This window comes from Scyliorhinus canicula, chromosome 8 (genome assembly GCF_902713615.1).
Source record: "Scyliorhinus canicula chromosome 8, sScyCan1.1, whole genome shotgun sequence".
NCBI classification, from domain to species: domain Eukaryota; kingdom Metazoa; phylum Chordata; class Chondrichthyes; order Carcharhiniformes; family Scyliorhinidae; genus Scyliorhinus; species Scyliorhinus canicula.
The window spans coordinates 162,978,038-162,998,879 of NC_052153.1; the positions used below are offsets into that span (position 1 = coordinate 162,978,038).

Consider the following 20,842-nt stretch of genomic DNA (forward strand, 5'->3'; position numbering starts at 1 on the left):
CATTTTGAAAGGATGCCGCGATCTCCAAGTGAGCTTGTGGGGGCCCCACAACCCTCACCCATGGGCAATGTCACCCCCCACACACATGAACATTACCCCACACACCTCAAAAGAGGATGTGCCGCTATGGGGTCCCTGGGACCCCTCCCCCCCAAACCCCCTTACAGCACCCGCTCCTTCCAGGACCCCCACCTGTCACCTCTCCCGCAAACTCCCGGAGGCCCCTAATTATTTGCTCTGCACACCCCCACCCTTCAAGCCTCCCCCTTCACCTTCCTTTCTTGCGCATGCCCCCCCCCCTCTTGGCAGTGCCATCCTGGCACTCGAGCACCCTTGGCCTGCCAGCCAGGCAGTGCTTCTGCCAGCTTGGCATTGCCATTCGGCACTTTGGCAATGCCAGGGTGGCAGTTCCAATTTGCCAGCTGTGAAGTGCCAAGGTGTCCATGTTCCAGGGGGAGGGCCAGCGGGCCACCCTGCACTATCCCTGACCACCCAGGAGTCCCCACTGGCGCAGGAGACCCCCCCGGGTGCCGTTCCGCCTGGTCCACGTTTGTTGTACCGCCCATCCTAACCCCTGCCTCAGCCATTGAGAAAGAAAGAATGGTTGCAGCTCAGAAGGAAGCAAAACCGGCTTTGGGAAACTTAACTCAGCCCTGTGTGGACCAGGGCTGAATGGAGCCCGGTGGTGGCCTCGCTGGGCAGGCCGATGGATACGTGTTAAGTATCCATTCTTTGTTTCTCAATGGCTGAGGCAGGGGTTAAGATGGGCGGTGCAACAGAGATCCTTTGTAATGGAGAGAATATCATCCTGAAAACTCACGGTCAAACAGGTTCCAAACAGTCTGGCTAAATTGAGACAGTAACCAAGGAGGGGGATGGAGTCAGTGGCGATGGTACAGAATTTGAGACAGGGCTCAAAGGTGAGGGCTTCGGTCTGCTCGCGATGTAATTGGCTAAGTTACAGCTCATCCAATAACTGGGTGCCAGACAAGTAGTCTGATAGCACGGAAGCAGCGATGGTTTCAAGAGAGGTAGAGCTGTGTGCTATCTTCCCACAAGTGGATGTCTGCAGTGGATGTGAAATATCAGTGTGCAGATTCAGAAAGGGGTCAGTTGTCTCAATATAAATCAACGATGCAAGAATGTGCCATTTGATTGTACTCACTTTGCTAAATCGATGGGAGCACGATGAAAACTGTCCTATTTCCAAATTAAAATTCTCCTCATTTGTCTCATCCTCCTCCTCCGTTTCCATATGATGGTACCTCTCAGACCGAGCTGATTGAAGTTAGAGGAAAGAAAATCAAATGTGGCGCAACTCACAAGACAAAATCAAAAACTACACGCTTGTGCTTATACAGCATTGAATCATGGAATGGCTATAGCACACAAGGCCATTCAGCCCATTGTGTCCATGCTGTCTCTAAGAGTTACTTGACTAGACCTGCTCCCCTTTTTTTTCTGTTACTCTACAATTTATTTCTCTTCAGGTAATTATCCCATTTCGTTTTGAAAGCTGCGGCTGAATCTGCCTCCACCAAACTCTCAGGCGGTGCATTTCAGATCTTACCCACTTGCTGCTTCAAAAACATTCTTCCTCAAGTTGCCTCCGGTTCTTTTGCCAATCAGCTTGCCCCTGGTTCTCAACCGTTCCACCAATGGGATCAGTTTTGATCTGTCGCCTCTGTCAAGATTCCTCATGGTTTTGAGCAACTCTATCAAATCTCTTGTCAACCTTCTCTTCTCAAAAGAAGCATCTCCAATCCATCTTGTTAACTGAAGTCTCCCATCCATGGAACTAGCTTTGCATATTCCCTGGAGAGTGGTGCCCAGAACTGGACACAATACTTTGTTTGAGGCCAAAGCAGTGTCTTGTGAAGGTTCACCATAACTTTGCTGCTTTTGTACTTTATACCTCGACTTAGAAAGCCCAGGATCCCATATGACTTTACCAACTACTTTCGGAACAAGGCCGTGTCACCTTCAGAGATTAGAAATATCCCCTGCTCCTGCACCCACTTTGAAATTGCACCTTTGACTTAAAATTGTCTTTCCTCATTCTTGCTACAAATGAATCACTTCACATTTTTCTGGAGTAAATTTCATCTGCCACATGTCCTCCAACCGGCCTATGGCAACCTGCAGCCCATCACGATCCTCCGCACAGTTCACAACATTTCCAAGTTTTGCGGCATCTGCAAATTTCACAATTGTGCTCTGCGTACCCAGGTCTGCCTGTCCCTCGGGAACCCTGCTGTATAGCGTTTTGCAGGCTGAAAAACCACCACTCACCACTGCTCCCTTTCCTGTCACTCAGTCAACTTCACTCCCACAAAACCTGCTACTGGGGAACCCGCCACGGGGAGGGCGGTGGGTTGTCACCATATGATGGACCGGAAAATCCCACCAGCAGGAAGGGCCGAAATTTTTTTGGCAACAGGCAAGATTTGACACAATGGATGGAGTATTCCGGGTATCACAGGGGCGGGCTACAAGGTGGGAAATGGAACACATTTCAGAGGAAGATGTGTTGGGTCAGCGGATAGACGCATTCCTACTGAAGCCAAACTTCCTGGAGGCAGGTCAACGCCTGAGAAGTTTACTGCCCAGCAGCAGTGGTTAGTCAGGCTGGACAATTTAACTGCGGCCCATGGATGCCTCCTGTTTTAATCGCCACACCAACCCACGCACCCCCTCGTCCCCCTCCCGCCTTCAGCTACAGGTTATCCTGTGGAGGGTTTTCCCTTGTAACAGCAGCCATTGCTTATTTCATTGAATTGTGACCCCACCTGGCAGCCTCCTGTTCCCATCCACCAGCCGGCAGCTGCTAGTTTCGGGAATGGGGGGGGGGGGGGCACGCAGACCAATTTCGGTAAATCTCCCGGCCTCCTGTTGCACCTGGGGTTAGTGGACGATTTGACACCTGCCCAAACTTCCACCCACTTTGATTCCTCTCCGGAGTCCAATCCTAACCTAAACATTTATTTAATTAATCTCCGCTCGACTGGATTGCAGACACATTTCTCAAAGTGCGCTGCATCACCTCAGAATTGCAGACTGCGGGAATAATCCATATTCATGGGACTAAGTAGAGGAAAACTATTCCACTGTATAGATTACACCAGATTCTCTAATAATTGCATAGTCTGTTAATAAAACAGGAATCTTTGAAAATATGAGAATCGGGCAATGTCTTCAATCTGCAATATTTTATCCAAAAGGTTTGAAGTGATCTTATCACAAGGGAAGACGTCATTATCTTTGACACTCACTGTCAAAGTAGCTCGTGTCATCCTCTGACTCCAGCTGAGGAATAAATTCTGCTTTCTGCCTCAAAAGTCCATTCCAGTCTAAGCCACGGAAAAAATTGTGCTGCTTTACCTCATAGGCACCACCTGATGGAGCAAGAGAGAGCGGAAGTAAGACATCAAAGCTAGAGTTTGAAAGTCTAATGGTTTAAAAGCATTTCAAATTAAAATAGGTTACACAGAAAAACAAAGAACATGACTAGTAGTACTGATGTGCCACATTTATGTCCGTAGATTCATAGAATCCCTACAGGAGGCCAGCAGTGTTGACGTGTTACAATCCCAGTTGATGTTATAACTGAATGCGAAGATCCCAGAGTGGAACCCTGATTCAGACGACCATCAGCGAATCCTCCAGTCTGCCTGCAGTGCACCCACTCCTGCAGATTCCCCGGCGGCGTGGGGTGGCCACAATGGGAAACCCCATTGGTCGACTGCCGGAACGGAGAATCCCGCCTCATAACAAAGAAAAGTACAGCACAGGAACAGGCCCTTCGGCCCTCCAAGCCTGTGCCGACCATGCTGCCCATCAAAACTAAAATCTTCTACACTTCTGGGGTCCGTATCCCTCTATTCCCATCCTGTTCATGTATTTTAGCTTTCACTTAAGTTTTTACTTAACTTCATTTTTACAAAAGGTGGAGGAACAGAGTGGAGGTCAAATACACCCCCCACTCTGAACCTCGGGTGAACACCTGTGGATTTCTCCTCAGAATTCCCCCACATTGGGCGGCATGGTGACACAGTGGTTAGCACTGATGCCTCACGGTGCTGAGGACTCGGGTTCGATCTCGGCTCCGGGTCACTGTCCGTGTGGAGTTTGCACATTCTCCCCGTGTCTGTGTGGGTCTCACCACCACAACCCAAAGATGTGCATGGTAGGTGAATTGACCATTCTAAATTGGGTAATGAATTGGGTACTCTAAATTTATTTTTTTTTAAATTCCCCCAGATCATTGTCACGTGAGAGTTTCCAAACTCCACTCCCAGAAAACAAACTTAAAAATCTTCATTCACAATAATGCTTTCGCATAGCGGTTTGCTTAGCAAAATCCAGTCCAGGTTTTCAAAATGACACTTTTAAACAGAGCTTCTGCTCCACTTTTACCAGTGAATCCAGTCCAGGATTTTATACCATCCCGTAAATATTTCTTGGTCTTGACTACTGTACAAACTGTTCACAATTGCTTTAACTCTCGATTCCCAGACTCTTATTAAAGTAGAATCAGACGTTTCATTTATCTCCAAGTATGCTGACCCACTTTAAATCTAGTTACTGTAATTGTCTCTTTAACTCCAAACACTTTGGGCAGGTTTCTCTGGCAAGCGACGCCGGAATCGCGAAACGCGATTGGGAGGAGTATCACGTGTGAGGCAAAAATCATGGCCGTTGCCAGGCGCCCCACAGAATGCCCTGCTCCGGTGTCTCGACAGCGGCGCCAATGCATTCTACTCCGCACGTACAGTAAATGCCGTTGACAAACAGGCCTGAACTGGTATCCTCTGGGGCTGCCCCGAAGGAATTACTGACGGCGAGTATCACTTGTGGCTGCGTAGCTGATGAGGGAGCCAGAGGAGGTAGAGCACGCAGAGGGGTGACCGTGGGCTGCCAGTCCTGCCGCCTGCAGGGCTGGCTGGGTGCCTGGCAGGGCCGGCGGGAACCGTGTGGGGGGGGGGGGGGCACTGACCTCCCATCATGGCCCATAGTTACGCAGAGTGACACCGGCCGTATGAATGGCAATGTCCACAGCAGCCCCTCCAGGAGGGAGCTGGGCGGGCCATGGAGCATACAGCTGACGTGTAGGACCAACCACCAGTACCAGTACCCCTGCCAGCACTGATGGGTGCTTTTCAGCAGGGACGGGAACTGTCGGGCCAGAGGTGCGGTGAGGAGGGCAGTGTGCCGGGGGAACAGTCGATGGTTGGCGTGGGGCTGGGGGAAGAGGGTGGTAGGGGCCGGGAAGAGGACACACAGGGGCAGGCACTGCAGTGTAGCCCGTTGTATTTGGTTGGGCACTGGGATATGCACGATGCTAACATGTCTGCCTTTCACTCCCTGCAGGCAATGGCTATTGGAATCCAACCAAGATTGGTGGCCATCATCCTTGAAGATACACTGAGGCTATACGAACTGGAGCTGCTGGAGCGGGACCCTGAAGCGGTGGAGCGTACCCCAGAGGATCAGGAGCCAGCCGGTGAGGATGGAGAGCTGGCCGCCCAACAGGCCAAGGAGATGGAAAGGAGGCGCCGCATGAGGTCCCATGTGTACTGACAGCGCCTGTTCTTCGAGGACCTGCTGGTCCGGGCATGCCGCCGAAGACCTCGGCTGAGCAGGAGTGGGCCGTGCGGCATATCTGCAGGATTATGGTGCTCCCGATCCTGGTGGCCATCAGGGTGACGGTCGTCCTGAACTTTTACGCCCCAGGGTCCTTCTGGGTGCCGAGTTGAGGCCTGTCTGGGATCACCCAGACCTTGGTGCACAGGTGTATCCACGTAACGTCACTGAGGCCGTATATGCTTGGTCGGCACAATATATCAAATTAAACATGGACCGAGGCCACCAGGATGCCCGTCATTGCCGAGATGCCCCGGGTCCAGGGAGTGCATGTCCCCTTACGAGCACCACCCATGATGGGCCGGTCTTCACAAACCGAAAAGGCTTCCACTCGATGAACTTGCAGCTGGTGTGTGACCATGAGATGCACAAGATACACGTCTGTGCCCAATACCTGGATAGTGAGCACTCCGCCTTCATCCTGGCACACTCGACGGTTCCTGACACCTTCAAGGTGCACCATTGGGTGATGGGCTGGCTCTTGGGTGAGAGGGGTTATCCTCTGCGGTCGTGGCTGATGACACCTATCTGGAGGTCACAGACCGACGCAGAGACCGGCTACAATGACGCTCATGCTGCGACCAGGGGTGTGATCGAGCGGTGCTTCAGCTTGCATTAACACTGTAATGAAGTTACTGTGCAAAGCCCCTAGTTGCCACATTCTGGCACCTGTTCGGGTACAAGGAGGGAGAATTCAGAATGTTCAAATTATCTAACGGTACCCAGGGACTTGTGGGGAGGAAACCGGACCACTCGGTGGAAACCCACGCAGACACAGGGAGAACGTGCAAACTCCACACAGACAGTGACGCAAGCCGGGAATCGAACCTGGGATCCTGGCGCTGTGAAGCAACAGTGCTCAGCACTGTGCTATCGTGCCGCCATAAAAGTAGAGGTGGATTTCTGAGCAGAGAATTTACATATTTGAGCAGAGAGGCTTATTTACAATGTTAGCTAACATGGGGCGAGGAAGAGAGGTTGGGTGGTCAGAATGTGAGTGGGAATGGAATCGAAAGCGGTGGACTCAAATGGGGAAGGAGGGAGGTTGGAAATAAAGTGGGGGAGGCGTCAAGACCATGGCTAGTTGCAGAAGGTGCCTCGGGAGAGGTTTGGCTTTCTGGGAAAGCAGGGAAACAACAGAGGTGCATGAGCTCCTTGTGGTTGTTGCTGGAGAGGAGAATGGAGGGGAGAGGAAGGCGGGGTGGCTAAAAACCGTTAACAGTGGAGAAAAGGCGGCACGGCTTCTCCAGGCTGATCAATGGAGTACTGAGCTGTTTCAACAGAGCAATGCAAGGCCCATCAAGTCCAGTCCAAACCAGTGATAATGCCTAAATCAGCCGTGTATTAGGCATACCCAAGTCTGTACCTCTTGGATTTGAAGAAGAGTGGATGTGGGTCTAAAGCAGGTAGGAACGACAATGGGGTCAAGGAAACAGGTTTTACAGAGCATCAAATGTGGAGGGAAGGCAGATTAACAGCTGCAGAAGATCAAAGGCTAAGCATCTTGAAATTGCAGCTGTAAGCGACTTGGGAAAAGAGTGTTTTCCTGCGACAAATGCATAAAAGAAGTGGATTTGGAAATTTGGGGCAGGGTTGGGGGTAATGTTGAAGGATACAAAGTAATATTTGGAGATGGTATTGTCCGTGATACAAGTCAAACGGCCACATGAGATGGCAGGGTTGCTGGGGTGGCTGTGAATTTGGAGGGGGGGGGGGGGATGGCGGAGATAGAAATTGAAATGACCAAGGATAAGGAATTTCAAGGGGCGAGGATGGAAACGGGGGAGGATATCAGATGGAAACTCAATGGGGCTCGGTGAGGCTGTAGCCAAGTACGATTTCAAATGAAAGGCAAGAGGTGGATCGAGGCAAGGTGCCCGGAGGGGAAGGTGCCAGGAATTAAAGGGTGGTCAAGACCACATTGTCACGGCAGACAGGCGGATAATGGAAAGACAGGGAGAAAACAGTATGGTTTTGCCATTCATTGGATCCATTCATTTCCAACCAATTTTCAGTAAAAGTCACAATGTCAACACAGTTGGGCTCGGTAACATAGTGGTTGACAAGAGACTTGCTTGTGTGTGACTGGACACCGAGTGAATGGATGGATACATGGAGAGCGGTGGTAATTATGGTTCACTAGGGAAGTCGGAAGGGACAGCGATAGGTGATGTGAGTCGTACTGAATGAACCTGGATCCTGAAATTTATGGGCTTAGCAACTTTTCTTTTTACAATTAGCTCATCACTCATACTTTATTTGATGTCAAATCGTCCTTGAAAACTGCTTCGAATGGAAGGTATTTTTCAAAGCAAAGGCAAGGCCACCCAATAGTATGTGTCGTTTTGGAGGACCCATCATTGAAAGGGCATCAAAGGGCATGGGGAAAGCATTGATTCATTAGGATGATTGGAGATACATCCACAATGATAAAGATTAGGCTTACATCCATCCACCAGAGCAGGGAAGGCCCAAAATCAGAAAAGACTGGTCAATCTCAACAGGTCTGACAGCATCTGTGGAGAGAGAAGGGAGCTAACATTTCGAGTCTGGATGACTCTTTGTCAAAGCTGGAGAGATCTGGAAATAGGATCAGATTTATACTGTTGTGGGCAGCATGAAGTGGTGGGGCTGGATAGGGGGCCAGCGCTAGGTGGAGATTGACAAACGTGATGTGGACAGAAATGGGGCGATTAAGCTAAGAAGGGTGCTGACAGTGGCAGAACAAAGGTGGGCAGTATGTCAAAGGGCAATGAGGAACAGGGAACAGATGGCCCAAGTGGGGTGGGAGGAGAGGGGGGACAATAGTGAGGGAAAAACAGATCAATAGATGAAAATAAATAGTTAGAAATAAAAATGGGGTGAAGGTGGAGGAGAGATTTCACAGTCTAAAGTTGTTGAACTCAATGTTAAGTCCGGAAGGCTTTAACATGCCAAATCGAAAGACAAGGTTCTGTTCCTCCAGTTTGCACTGGGCTTCACTGGAACATTGCAGCAGGCCAAGGACAGACATGTGGACGTGAGAGCAGGGCGGAGGGTTGAAATGGCAAACGACAGGAAGGTCTGGATCCTGCTTGCGGACGGATCAAAGGTGTTCTGCAAAGCGGTCACCCAGTCTGTGTTTAGTCTCTCCGATGTAGAGTAGACAGCATTGGGAGCAGGGAATGCAAGAGACCAGATAGAAGCAGGTGCACGTGAAGCTCTGCCTCACCTGAAAAGAGTATTTAGGTCCTGGTATGGTGAGCAAGGAGGAGGTAACAGGGCAGCTGTTTAACGTTCTGAGAAGACTCATACAGGCTTCTTAAAATCTGAAGGGAACTCGGAGAATGAATAGTGAATGGCTTTTTCCAGTGGTGAAGGAGCCAATGGCTAGGGGGTGGAGGGTGCTCCTGATTTATAATTGTCACCGAGAGAGAGAGTGTGTGTGTGTGTAGGGGGGTAGGAGAAATCATTAACTCAGAAGATTGTTAGACAGGGACTTGCAGTATCTTTTAAGGAATGGCTGGCAGCAGATTGTAACAGAGGAAGATCCCAGCACTATAGGGACCATGGGGAAAGAGAGAAGGGCAGTGGGAATAGTTTTGGAACACTGTCACAAAGAGCCATCACGAATGGTTGACTGGCCTCCTCCTGGCTGCAAGCTTGGACATCTCAGGTCCTTTGGCTATACCAAGATGATGGCTATTTTCTGGAGCTTAGCTACCTATTCAATGACCAAAGACTGATGTGGAAAAGACCATAAGACCATAAGACATAGGAGCGGAAGTAAGGCCATTCGGCCCATCGAGTCCACTCCACCATTCAATCATGGTTGATTTCAACTCCATTTACCTGCTCTCTCCCCATAGCCCTTAATTCCTCGAGAAATCAAGAATTTATCAATTTCTGTCTTAAAGACACTCAATGTCCCGGCCTCCACCGCCCTCTGTGGCAATGAATTCCACAGACCTACCACTCTCTGGCTGAAGAAATTTCTCCTCATCTCTGTTCTAAAGTGACTCCCTTTTATTCTAAGGCTGTGCCCCCGCGTCCTAGTCTCCCCTGCTAATGGAAACAACTTCCCTACGTCCATCCTATCCAAGCCATTCATTATCTTGTAAGTTTCTATTAGATCTCCCCTCAACCTCCTAAATTCCAATGAATATAATCCCACAATCCTCAGACGTTCATCGTATGTTAGGCCTACCATTCCTGGGATCATCCGTGTGAATCTCCGCTGGACCCGCTCCAGTGCCAGTAAGTCCTTCCTGAGGTGTGGGGCCCAAAATTGCTCACAGTATTCTAAATGGTGCCTAGCTAGTGCTTTATAAAGCCTCAGAAGTACATCCCTGCTTTTATATTCCAAGCCTCTTGAGATAAATGACAACATTACATTTGCTTTCTTAATTACGGACTCAACCTGCAAGTTTACCTTTAGAGAATCCTGGACTAGGACTCCCAAGTCCCTTTGCACTTTAGCATTATGAATTTTGTCACCGTTTAGAAAATAGTCCATGCCTCTATTCTTTTTTCCAAAGTGCAAGACCTCGCACTTGCCCACGTTGAATTTCATCAGCCACTTCTTGGACCATTCTCCTAAACTGTCTAAATCTTTCTGCAGCCTCCCCACCTCCTCAATACTACCTGCCCCTCCACCTATCTTTGTATCATCGGCAAACTTGGCCAGAATGCCCCCAGTCCCGTCATCTAGATCGTTAATATATAAAGAGAACAGCTGTGGCCCCAACACTGAACCCTGCGGAACACCACTTGTCACCGGTTGCCATTCCGAAAAAGAACCTTTTATCCCAACTCTCTGCCTTCTGTCTGACAGTGAATCGTCAATCCATGTTAGTACCTTACCTCGAATACCATGGGCCCTTATTTTACTCAGCAGTCTCTCCTTGTCAAAGGCCTTTTGGAAGTCAAGATAGATAACATCCATTGGCTCTCCTTGGTCTAACCTATTTGTTATCTCTTCAAAGAACTAAAAGGATCAAGCCATGCAAATGATGAAAATGTTTTTGCTTGTGCTCGTCCATGGTTCAAACGTATGCATAATAAGGCTGCAATCTTACTCTGTCCATGTGCCTTTAGGATAAATGACTTTTGTTCCTCAATCTCAGTGAGAAAATTATCTAAATTCAAGCGCACACACAATACCTGGATTGGATTGGATTGGATTTGTTTATTGTCACGTGTACCGAGGTACAGTGAAAAGTATTTTTCTGTGAGCAGCTCAACAGATCATTAAGTACATGGAAAGAAAAGGGAATAAAAGGAAATACATAATAGGGCAATACAAGGTATACAATGTAACTACATAAGCACCGGCATCAGATGAAGCATACAGGGTGTAGTGTTGATGAGGTCAGTCTATAAGAGGGTCATTTAGGAGTCTGGTAACAGCAGGGAAGAAGCTGTTTTTGAGTCTGTCCGTGCGTGTTCTCAGACTTCTGTATCTCCTGCCCGATGGAAGAAGTTGGAAGAGTGAGTAAGCCGGGTGGGAGGGGTCTTTGATTATGCTGCCCGCTTTCCCCAGGCAGTGTGAGGTGTAGATGGAGTCAATGGATGGGAGTCAGGTCCGTGTGATGAATTGGGCTGTGTACACGACTCTCTGAAATTTCTTGCGGTCCTGGGCCGAGCAGTTGCCATACCGAGCAGTCATTAAATGGAAAATCTGTCTACTAAGGGAAAAACTTTGGATCGATATTAGTTTCTATACTCAACAACCTGCTGCAGTACTTGAACTGCTGCTTATTAGTATATCAAACTAAGTTGTGTGGTTCTGGGGTGGCACGGTGGTTCAGTGGTTAGCACTGTTGCCTCACGGCGCCGAGAACCCCGGTTCGATCCCAGCTCCGAGTCACTGTCCGTGTGGAGTTTGCATATTCTCCCCGTGTTTGCATGGGACTCACCCCCACAAACCCAAAGATGTGCAGGATAGGTAGATTGGCTACGCTAAATTGCGCCTTAATTGAAAATAGAGAACTTGTAGGGTTCCAGAGAAATGATTGAAAAACACCGTGGCACTCTATTCCGCATATTTCTTTAATAAATCTCTCGCTTCAAACTTTAATCAAAATAACACATTATTCTAGTTGGCATAAGGTCCACTTTCTGAGTTAATGAAATAAATGGACCAGTTTACTACAACAGCAGAAACATCCCAGATTACATGGTCACAGACTTCTCTGAACTGAACAGCACCACTCGAAGGCATAAACAAATTAGTTCCACACCAGTCATTTAGAGTCGCTGTCCAAAATGCCAGCGAGTGTTTAGAACTTTCCCCAGTGTCATAAAACTTGCAGCAAGAAGGGATATTTCAAGTTGGCCAAAATTGTACTTCTCCACCATGGCATCAGCTCTCAATAAAGTAAATATTTTTATGGTGATAATTCTGTACTTGAGTAAACAAAAGTTTTCTGAGAAATAATTCAGCTTTGTTTTTACAGGGGACAGGTCAACCTCAGTCCAATTGGTCAAGAGATGTTCCGTGGTTTAGTCAAATGCAAAGTCACCAGAGTGTGGTCATCTAGAATTTGTTATATTAAACAGCCAATATTTGGTTCACATGACAAAGAACACCAATCCATTAAACAGAATTGATTATCAATAACAGGATCATCACATTTTAAAGAGATTTTAGACTCAGCGATTTTCAGAGCAATGTGCTAAGTGTAGGGCAATAATATTGAAAATAGCTTCATGGTACCTGTCCCCAGTCTCTCCAATGGATTCTGTCGGAGCAGCGTTGTGATGAGGTCCTGGGCATCTGATGCAGGAGCTTCGTCCCCTTCTGGCCAGTTTATCTCATCTAAGGAAGCAGGAAGGCACAAAAAGAGCCGAACTAGAATTAGAGAATAATCTTTACAAAACTTAGGGAATTTCTAAATTTCGCCATAATCTTATCGACTGAGCCAGTGAGCCTCAGCAGTTCAGTCCCCAAAGTGCCTCATTGCATCTCCATTTCTTAACCGCCACCTTCTTTGAATATAGTGGCCCTGAAGGTACAAAATGACTGATGTTCGTGGTGTTGTATCGTTGGTGGATAAATCCCAAATCAGAAAACCAATAAAGATGTGTTGGTATCAATGGCTTGAGGCAATGTGCAAATTCATGGAACATTTATTTCAAACATATTTGGCTCCCACGGCACACAATTATTCTTAACCATATGGACAACGATCTTGGGAGGGCTCTGCAATGTGGGCAAGATGTCAGGCTTTTGTGTCTCAGTCTGTCACGAGCACATTAGGTTATCTGCCCACGAGAGGCCATTAAGGAGGGTAGGTGCGAGAAAAAGGGAACGTCTCTTGCATTCGTGGCTTGCCTTCTCCCTACCCAAAAGGGACTGGGGTCAGAAAGTGGAAAGGGCACTAATACCTGTCACTTTGATTAGCACACTGACCACCTTGAGCAACTCGTCTGTGGGGAAGTGTCTTCAATGCAGCAGACTTTGTGCTCGAGAGCAAGATGACAATGCTGAAAGGAAGCCAGGTGCTATTTCACAAAGTGCAAAGTGTTTATTGTTATTTGTTGAGAATCCTGCACCTCAAGCTGTCGACATGATGCTAAACAATACTGAGTTCTGTGCAATGAATCATTTAAACAAATATTAACACTAATTACAAAATAGCTGGCAGATGCACCCAATTACAGTGCCATCATAAATGGTACTGAGCAAGGGCATAGATATATTTTACAAATACAAACGAACCGTGAATCAGAGGTTATAATTTAATTGGATTGCAGAAACAAAAAAAAAATGAAATTAGTGATCACTAAATTTATTTCTGCAGGCGCAATTTGCAATTCTATTAACAACTGCTCAAGGCCATGGGACACCACACAATTTAGAAATAAATTTATTCTGGTTTGTTTAGCCAGCAGGCTGCTCCATAAATGTAATTACATCATGAGGAAATGATACATGAATATGCAAATGAGCAATTGCGCACCAACAGCCATTCACAACGCTCTTAATTAATCACTCAATTCCCGCAGCCTCTCTCACTCTGTGGCACATGACAAAACAAGATGGAACGGAATTGACTTGCGTCTCTCTGGACGGCTGTAGTATCACAGTAACTGCAATTGTCTGGCTCAGAAACAGACCCGTGTGAGCTTGGAATCCCTGAACAAAGACCATACTTCTCACACACACACACACACACATAAACAAAAGCAATTCAGTGCTGGAAATCGGAATTCAAAACAGAAAGTGCTGGAAATACTCAGCGGGTCAGGCAGCATCTGCGGGGTAAGAAACAGAGTCGACGTTTCAGCTCGATGATCATCCGTCATTTAATCTTTCCCTTCGAGTATTTCCGGCATTTTCCGTTTTTATTCTCAAGGTCCTCCAATAAATATCCTTTTGTTTTGCTGAAGGATTGCCCTGAGAAAACATCGTCCCTCGGAATAGACTGTCCTTTTCTTGTTTTAAAAAGAAAAACGGTGGCTCATTTTGAAATTAATTTGGAAATAAGGCAGATGGGTCGGGACAAATTCCAAGGAACTCGAGAAGAAATGTTTGGCGGATCGGGAATTTCAAGCCAGCAATGTTAAAGGGGAAGAAAATCTTAAAGCCACGTCAGTTCCCGTTTTAGCCAGCTGGGTGCGCCGGCGCTCCATAATTGCCAGAGAGGTTTTTGCAGAGCACATCAGTCATTTTGCCAAGGACAAAAAAAATCACTTTTCAAAAGACTGGAGGTTAATAACTATGTATAAAAAAAAATGCAAGCATAATAAGCCAATCATCTGAAGCAAAGTTAAACTTCAAAATCAGACTCAACTGGATAAAGATTGATTTTAGATATGAAATGAAAATTAAAGTCGCTATAGTCCCAGATGACGATAGGCTGCCCTTCCCTTTGAGGGGAGAGCTGACTGGTGCTGATTGAACCCGAGGATCACCACACCTCAGGCGAGGGGCAAGGTTGAGAAGGCTGGCCCTTCATGAATAACCTCAGCCTCAGGGAGGGAACCTCAGGGAATTGAACCCACGCTGTTGGCATCGCTCTGCATCATGAACCAGCCGCCCAGCAAGTGAGCTAACCCAGCCCCCTTTCTAGCTATTTAATGTGGCTAAATTAACATGGTCTCCAATGTTAACCTCTACTGCATAGCTATGGAGTGCAGAGTAACAAGCAAACCCGAGATGGTAGATTTAAACGGTTTTGGTCAACATGATGAAAATGGCATCAACAATAGTTGGGGATAATACATCCTGGCTTCAAACATTTCTTGCTTTAATTAACTTTTTCCTCTTCCTGGCAAGCTTCACATATCAGAATATTTCTTGAGAGGCTACACGATAAGGTAGTGTCGAAAACTGGAGCGGGGAGGGGAAGGTATCGGAGAATTAAAAGGAGCTGATGGAGTGGGAGGGCTCCCCGATAGGGGAGGTGAAGCAAAAGTGGTAGGAAGAGCTGGGTTTGGAGTTGGAGGCTGGGTTGTGGGAGGAGGCCTTGAGGCGAGTCAATACATCCTCGTAATGTACCAGGCTTAGCCTGATACAATATAAGGTGGTCGACAGAGCGCATATGACTGTGAACCAGATGAGCAGGTTCTTTGAAGGGGTGGAAGGTAGGTGTGGGCGCTATGCAGGGGGTCCTGCGAAACATGTCCATATGTTTTGGGCATGCCTGAGGCTTAGGGGATTCTGGTGGGGGTTTGTTGACTTCATGTCGGAGGTACTGAAGGCAAGGGTAATGCGGTAGCACAGTGGTTAGCACAATTGCTTCACAGCTCCAGGGTCCCAGGTTCGATTCCTGGCTTGGGTCACTGTCTGTACAGAATCTGCACGTTCTCCCCCTGTGTGCGTGGGTTTTCTCCGGGTGCTCCGGTTTCCTCCCACAGTCCAAAGATGTCCAGGTTAGGTGGATTGGCCATTCTAAATTGCCCCTTGTCCAAAGAAGGTTAGGTGGGATTACTGGGTTACGGGGATAGGGTGGAGCTGTGGGTTTAGGTAGGGTGCTCTTGCAAAGGCCAGTGCAGACTCAATGGGCCGAATGGTCTCCTTCTGCACTGAAAATTCTATGTAACAAAAAAAGGGTGGTTCCGAGTCCAGAGTTGGCAATCTTTGGTGTGTCAGAAGACCCGGGAGTCCAGAGGGTGAGAGAGGCCTTTGTCTCCCTGGTAGCCCGGAGACGGATTTTACTGGCATGGAGGGACACGGAGCCCCGAAGTCGGGGGTGTGGGTTACTGACATGGCTGGGTTTCTCAGGCTTGAGAAGATTAAGTTCGCCCTGAAGGGATCGATGATAGGGTTTGCTGGAGGTGGCAGCCGTTTATCGACTTCTTTGGGAAAAAATAAATTGTCACCAATTAGTGGGAAATTGGGATTAGGGAGTTTTTTAGGAAAACCATGTTGGCTGGATTTTGTTGTTGTTGAGGGGGGGGTTCCTCTTGCTCTTTTGATATCTTGTTAAAATAGTTAAAATTATAAATGCCTGAATAAAAATATGTATAAAAATAAAAATAATAAATAGCTGGCTTTTAAAGCAGACCAAGGCAGTCCAGCAGCGCGGGTTCAATTCCCGTACCAGCCTCCCCGAGCAGGCGCTGGAATGTGACGATTAGGAGCTTTTCACAGTAATTTCATTTGAAGCCTACTTGTGACAATAAGCGATTTTCATTTCATTTTCAAAAAGAATATTTCTTGATGCTCACCACTAATCACTTGTCCAAAGAGCTCTTCGGGTGTGTCTCCAAAGAAAGGCACGCATCCAACAACAAATTCATAAAGAATTATTCCCATAGCCCACCAGTCCACTGGTTTGCCATATCCCTGCCGCAGGATAACCTCAGGCGCTATGTATTCTGGAGTTCCACAAACCTGCAATACAATAACAATAAAAACCAGCATGTACTTGTTGTAAATGTGGTGTTAGCAAACAATGAAGCAGTTTACACTGTTTGTGAAAGGCATTTTAATGAAAGTGGCCATAAAACGCTTGGCACTGCACCAATAAAGGTGCGCAGCAGAAAGTGTTAGACTAACTTGATACTTTATGGGTGTTGGGTGATCTCCTGTCCGGTTCTTCCATTTGGTATTTTTATTTCAATTACAGTTTTATCTTTAGCGCACCTGGGTCAGTTGTGTCCGCAGGCAGGAATTGAGGTGCACAGGCCCAAGCCAGTCAGGCAGCGTCAGCTGACCAGCAGGTCTGAGGGAGGCATTCAGGAGCAGCAGGCCCTACCTAGCAAGCCAACCGAATGGCTCCCAGCAGTTGACTAAGTGGCTAAGATTTGGAGTGGGCAGGAAATGAAATTTGCTTTGTGTTATCTTCTCTGGCCTTGCTCTTGTTTGTCACTGGGCTGACCTGGCAGGTCAGGCACGATCCGCATTTTTAAAGAAGGCCCAGGTTGCTTTCCAATAGGTGTCCCACAAAAACCTCAGGTTCAAGTTACACTGGGATTGGAGGGTGCATATTGCTGTGCTGATTTTAACTTCACTTTTCTTTATTCTTTCATGGGATCGCTGGCAGGCATTTGTAGCCCATCCCCGACTGTCCTTGAACTGAGCATGGTGGAGCCAGTCGAACCACATTGCTGCGGATCAGCAGTCACATGTAGGCCAGAGCAGGCAAGGGCGACAGGTTTCCTTCCCTGAAAGATGTACGTGAACCAAGTGGGGTTTTAAAACAATCGATGAATGTATCATGCGGCATCACGAGCTTTATATTCCAGATTAATTAATTTATAAATTTAATTTTAATTCCTGCCACGATGGGAATGGAATCCATGTCACTCGAGCATTAGCCTGGGCCTCAGTGATATTACCACCATCTCCCCAAAGAACCGCCCACTGGCCCAGTTCCACTATGTAGGGAGAGTGAAAAGCAGGCTTTGAATTTTTAAACTACATTTTACAGATATTTACACGGCATACATTCGGGTTTTAAGTCTGTTGCCATTTTTGTCAAATTCAGCAGCATTTTACAGAAGCAATCTCTGTTTCCCTGCACCATAGGAAGGGCATTGATTGGAATGATGAGATAAAACAAATAAGTAAGGGAATTGGATTGTTATCTGAAAAGGAAGAATGTGCAGGGCTATGGGGAGAACATGGGGGTGAATTAGCACCGGGTAAATTAGTCCTACAGAGATCTGGGACGGGATTCTCCGACCCTCCGCCAGGTCGGAGAATCCCCGGGGGGGGGGGGGCGTGAATCCCGCCCCACCGCCGGCTGCCGTATTCTCCGGCACCGGTTTTCGGGCGGGGACGGGGATCACGCCGTGTCGGTCGGGGGCCGTTGGCAACGGCCCCCCCGGCATTTCTCCGTGCCCCGATGGGCCGAGCGGCTGTCCGTTTTTGGCCAGTCCCGCCGGCGTGAAATGGACACGGTCCCACACGCCGGGACCTGGCTGGTAGGCTGGCTGGTGTGGTCCTCGGGGGGGGCGCGGGAAGATCCAGCCCCGGGGGGGGCCCCCACGGTGGCCTGGCCCGCGATCGGGGCCCACCAATGTGTGGGCGAGCCTGTGCCGTGGGCGCACTCCTTTCCTCCACGCCGGCCTCTGTAGGGCTCCGCCATGGCTGGCGCGGAGAAGAAACCCCCTGTGCATGCGCCAGAACAAGCCGGTGGTCCTGCGCATGCGCCAGAACACGCCGGCCCTTCGACGGCGGTTGGCACGGCACCAACCCCACCGCCGCCGGCCTAGCCCAAGGAAGATGGAGGATTCCGCAACTTCCGGGTGGCCCAACGCCGGAGTGGTTCGCACTGTTCTTGGCGCCAGGCCATCCCGCCGATTGCGGGAGAATCCCGCCCCTGGTGCAGACACGATGGGTTGAATGGCCTCAATGTGCTACAACAATGCTGGGACCATGGCTCAAACGCACATGAGTATATACGCAGTAAACAAATCAGATCATTGCAGCTTTTCTATTCTCACAATCTGAATCCTTTATGTAAAACTGCTGTGTTGCCTTTTATTACTGTGTCTTCCACCAGTGAGGTTACAAACAAAATACCTACATTAGCATCACTGTAAGAGCAGCCATGGATAGGAAGCGACTGACTGTATCCAGTCCTAATAGAACCTAGATATATAATTACCTCTGATTTGCACTGAATCGTAAGGAGCAAGGTGCCTTTCACTACCATTGTAAATCTTTGTCAATATGAGTCAGAATATGGAAAAACAGTTTGCATTCCATCTCATACTGAATATTGGCAAGAGAGTGGAATAGTAAAGCAATTTTTATAGGGACCAAATTCCTATCATTTGGCAATGAGGTGTGCTAAAGGAAACAAAAACAAAATACTGGACTGTCTCAGCAGGTCTGACAGCATCTGTGGAGTCTGGATGACTTTTTGTCAAAGCCTTTGTCGAACTCCATGTTTAAATGGAAACAGGGCATTTCTTTGAATTTGACACCCTCTGCAGGTGTACCGTGCAATACAGATTTCGGAAATATTCTGCAGAGATTCCGATTTGTCCAGTGAGGGGTCTCCATTTATTTCTTCACTGATTCTTGCTATTTGGGTGCAAAATGACCCATCTTATTATCTATGGATGGAAGTGGCTCAACATTTTTTTGAGGTTAATACATATCTGAACGTTCCTGGTGGAAGGGGAAAGAGTGTAAATGTAGCAGCAACGCAGACCGCATTTTTAACTCCACCATCCCAACCAGGAGCAGTGAATACACTTTGGTTTTTTTTTTTAATTTCCCTCCAGCTGGTTCTCTGCAATTGCAGTATATGAATTTAATTGTTTGAATTTTCTTTCTCTTTGAATTGTTGTCCCCTATGTATCCATACATTTCTTTATTCTTTCAGCTTTCCTTTTCTCTGTTTGGTTTCCACACAAGTGTTGTTTCAAATTCCACCTGCTGCAGTTTGAGATCCTAATCATTCATATTTCCCTGCTCGTGTGTGACAAATTCAAGTGTCTGTCAGCCACTGCAGGGATGGTTCAGGTCTGTGTCTGGACTTATATTGTTGCAGCTGTCGGTTGCTAAAAGTGAGATTTTCTTCTTTTTTTAAAAATTTAGTGTTCCCAATTAATTTTTCCAATTAAGGGGCAATTTAGCATGGCCAATCCACCTACCCTGCACATCTTTGGGTTGTGAGGGCGAAACCCACGTAAACACGGGGAGAATGTGCAAACTCCACACGGACAGTGACCCAGAGCCGGGATCGAACCTGGGACCTCGGCGCCGTGAGGCTGCAGGGCTAACCCACTGCGCCACCGTGTTGCCCCGAGATTTTCTTTTTAAAACACCTCATGAACTTGAAAAATGGGAATCTCTCATCTACACCTTCAATATTCCGATATATTGGCTAGAAATTCCCCAAAACCTGGCAGAGTGTCAGGTTCAGACTGATATCCAGCGTGTACCGCTCCAGATGCACAGTCGAGTTTTCACTCTAGAGTCTCTGCCACTCTGTGCACAGAGAATCGGGGAGGGGGTTGTGTCATCACTCTGGCGGGGCGTGATGGAACCAAGCCCTGATCTGGGTTGGAATTAAACATAAAGCACCTCCCCCGCCAGACATGGAGGACTCACCACAAGTGATGGACCTCCCCCTCACAGGCAAATCCCCCAATGGGGGCTCCCCAGAGGGCCTAGCCCCGGTACTGACATATTGGCAGTGCCTGGGGGGCAGTGGGAGGGCACTGCCACACCATATCCTTCACCACCTTGGGGCATACTTACCTGTGCTCCCCCAATGTGTTTATCACGGCTGGGTTTCCTTTCTGGAAACCAGCAGTGATTCGCGCCAGCATGTCGGCTGGGTAGAACAATGCTGTGAGGGCAGAAGTTGTGGCTTTCGGCCCGATAATTAGATTCAAATTTATTAGAAAATGTGCTAACGAGGCTTGGATCTTTCCTGGGTTTGAACCTGACTGCAACATCGGAAGGGGCAGGGAAATCCCAAACTGAAATCCCGCTAGCACAAATCCCAGTTTCCACCTTCCTTTACCAAAATTACAAATTCATGACAGAAATTACAGCTTTTCTTTCCGTATAGGTGACCATCAGTGACCAAGTAGTTATCAGACATCGTCTGCAAAAGGCTTGTCTAAACATACAGACATTTGCCCTACGGTTTAGTCCGGCTTAATAAAAGGACTCTCAATCTTACACAAAGATTTGAATAGCCTGAACCGTCCAATCAATGAAACGCTGAATCAAATGATCTGATACCTACATTAATTATCTGATGCTAGTTTTGTGCTTAATGTTATGAAGTTAAAGTGTCTT

At 47.7% G+C, this 20,842-nt stretch overlaps 1 protein-coding gene across 15 annotated transcripts in view; it reads right to left on the minus strand.

Annotated features, from left to right (window-relative positions):
* The window catches only part of LOC119970652 (microtubule-associated serine/threonine-protein kinase 4-like), a 588,463-nt gene that overhangs the window by 42,111 nt on the left and 525,510 nt on the right, over positions 1-20,842 (minus strand). For all 15 annotated transcript variants that reach the window (XM_038805607.1, XM_038805606.1, XM_038805605.1 and 12 more), the window contains 4 exons: positions 16,300-16,465; positions 12,341-12,442; positions 3,273-3,395; positions 1,166-1,278 (listed from right to left, as the gene is read on the minus strand). In XM_038805607.1, coding sequence (XP_038661535.1) covers positions 1,166-1,278; positions 3,273-3,395; positions 12,341-12,442; positions 16,300-16,465 — 504 coding nt within the window. The remainder of the gene's footprint in view (positions 1-1,165; positions 1,279-3,272; positions 3,396-12,340; positions 12,443-16,299; positions 16,466-20,842) is intronic.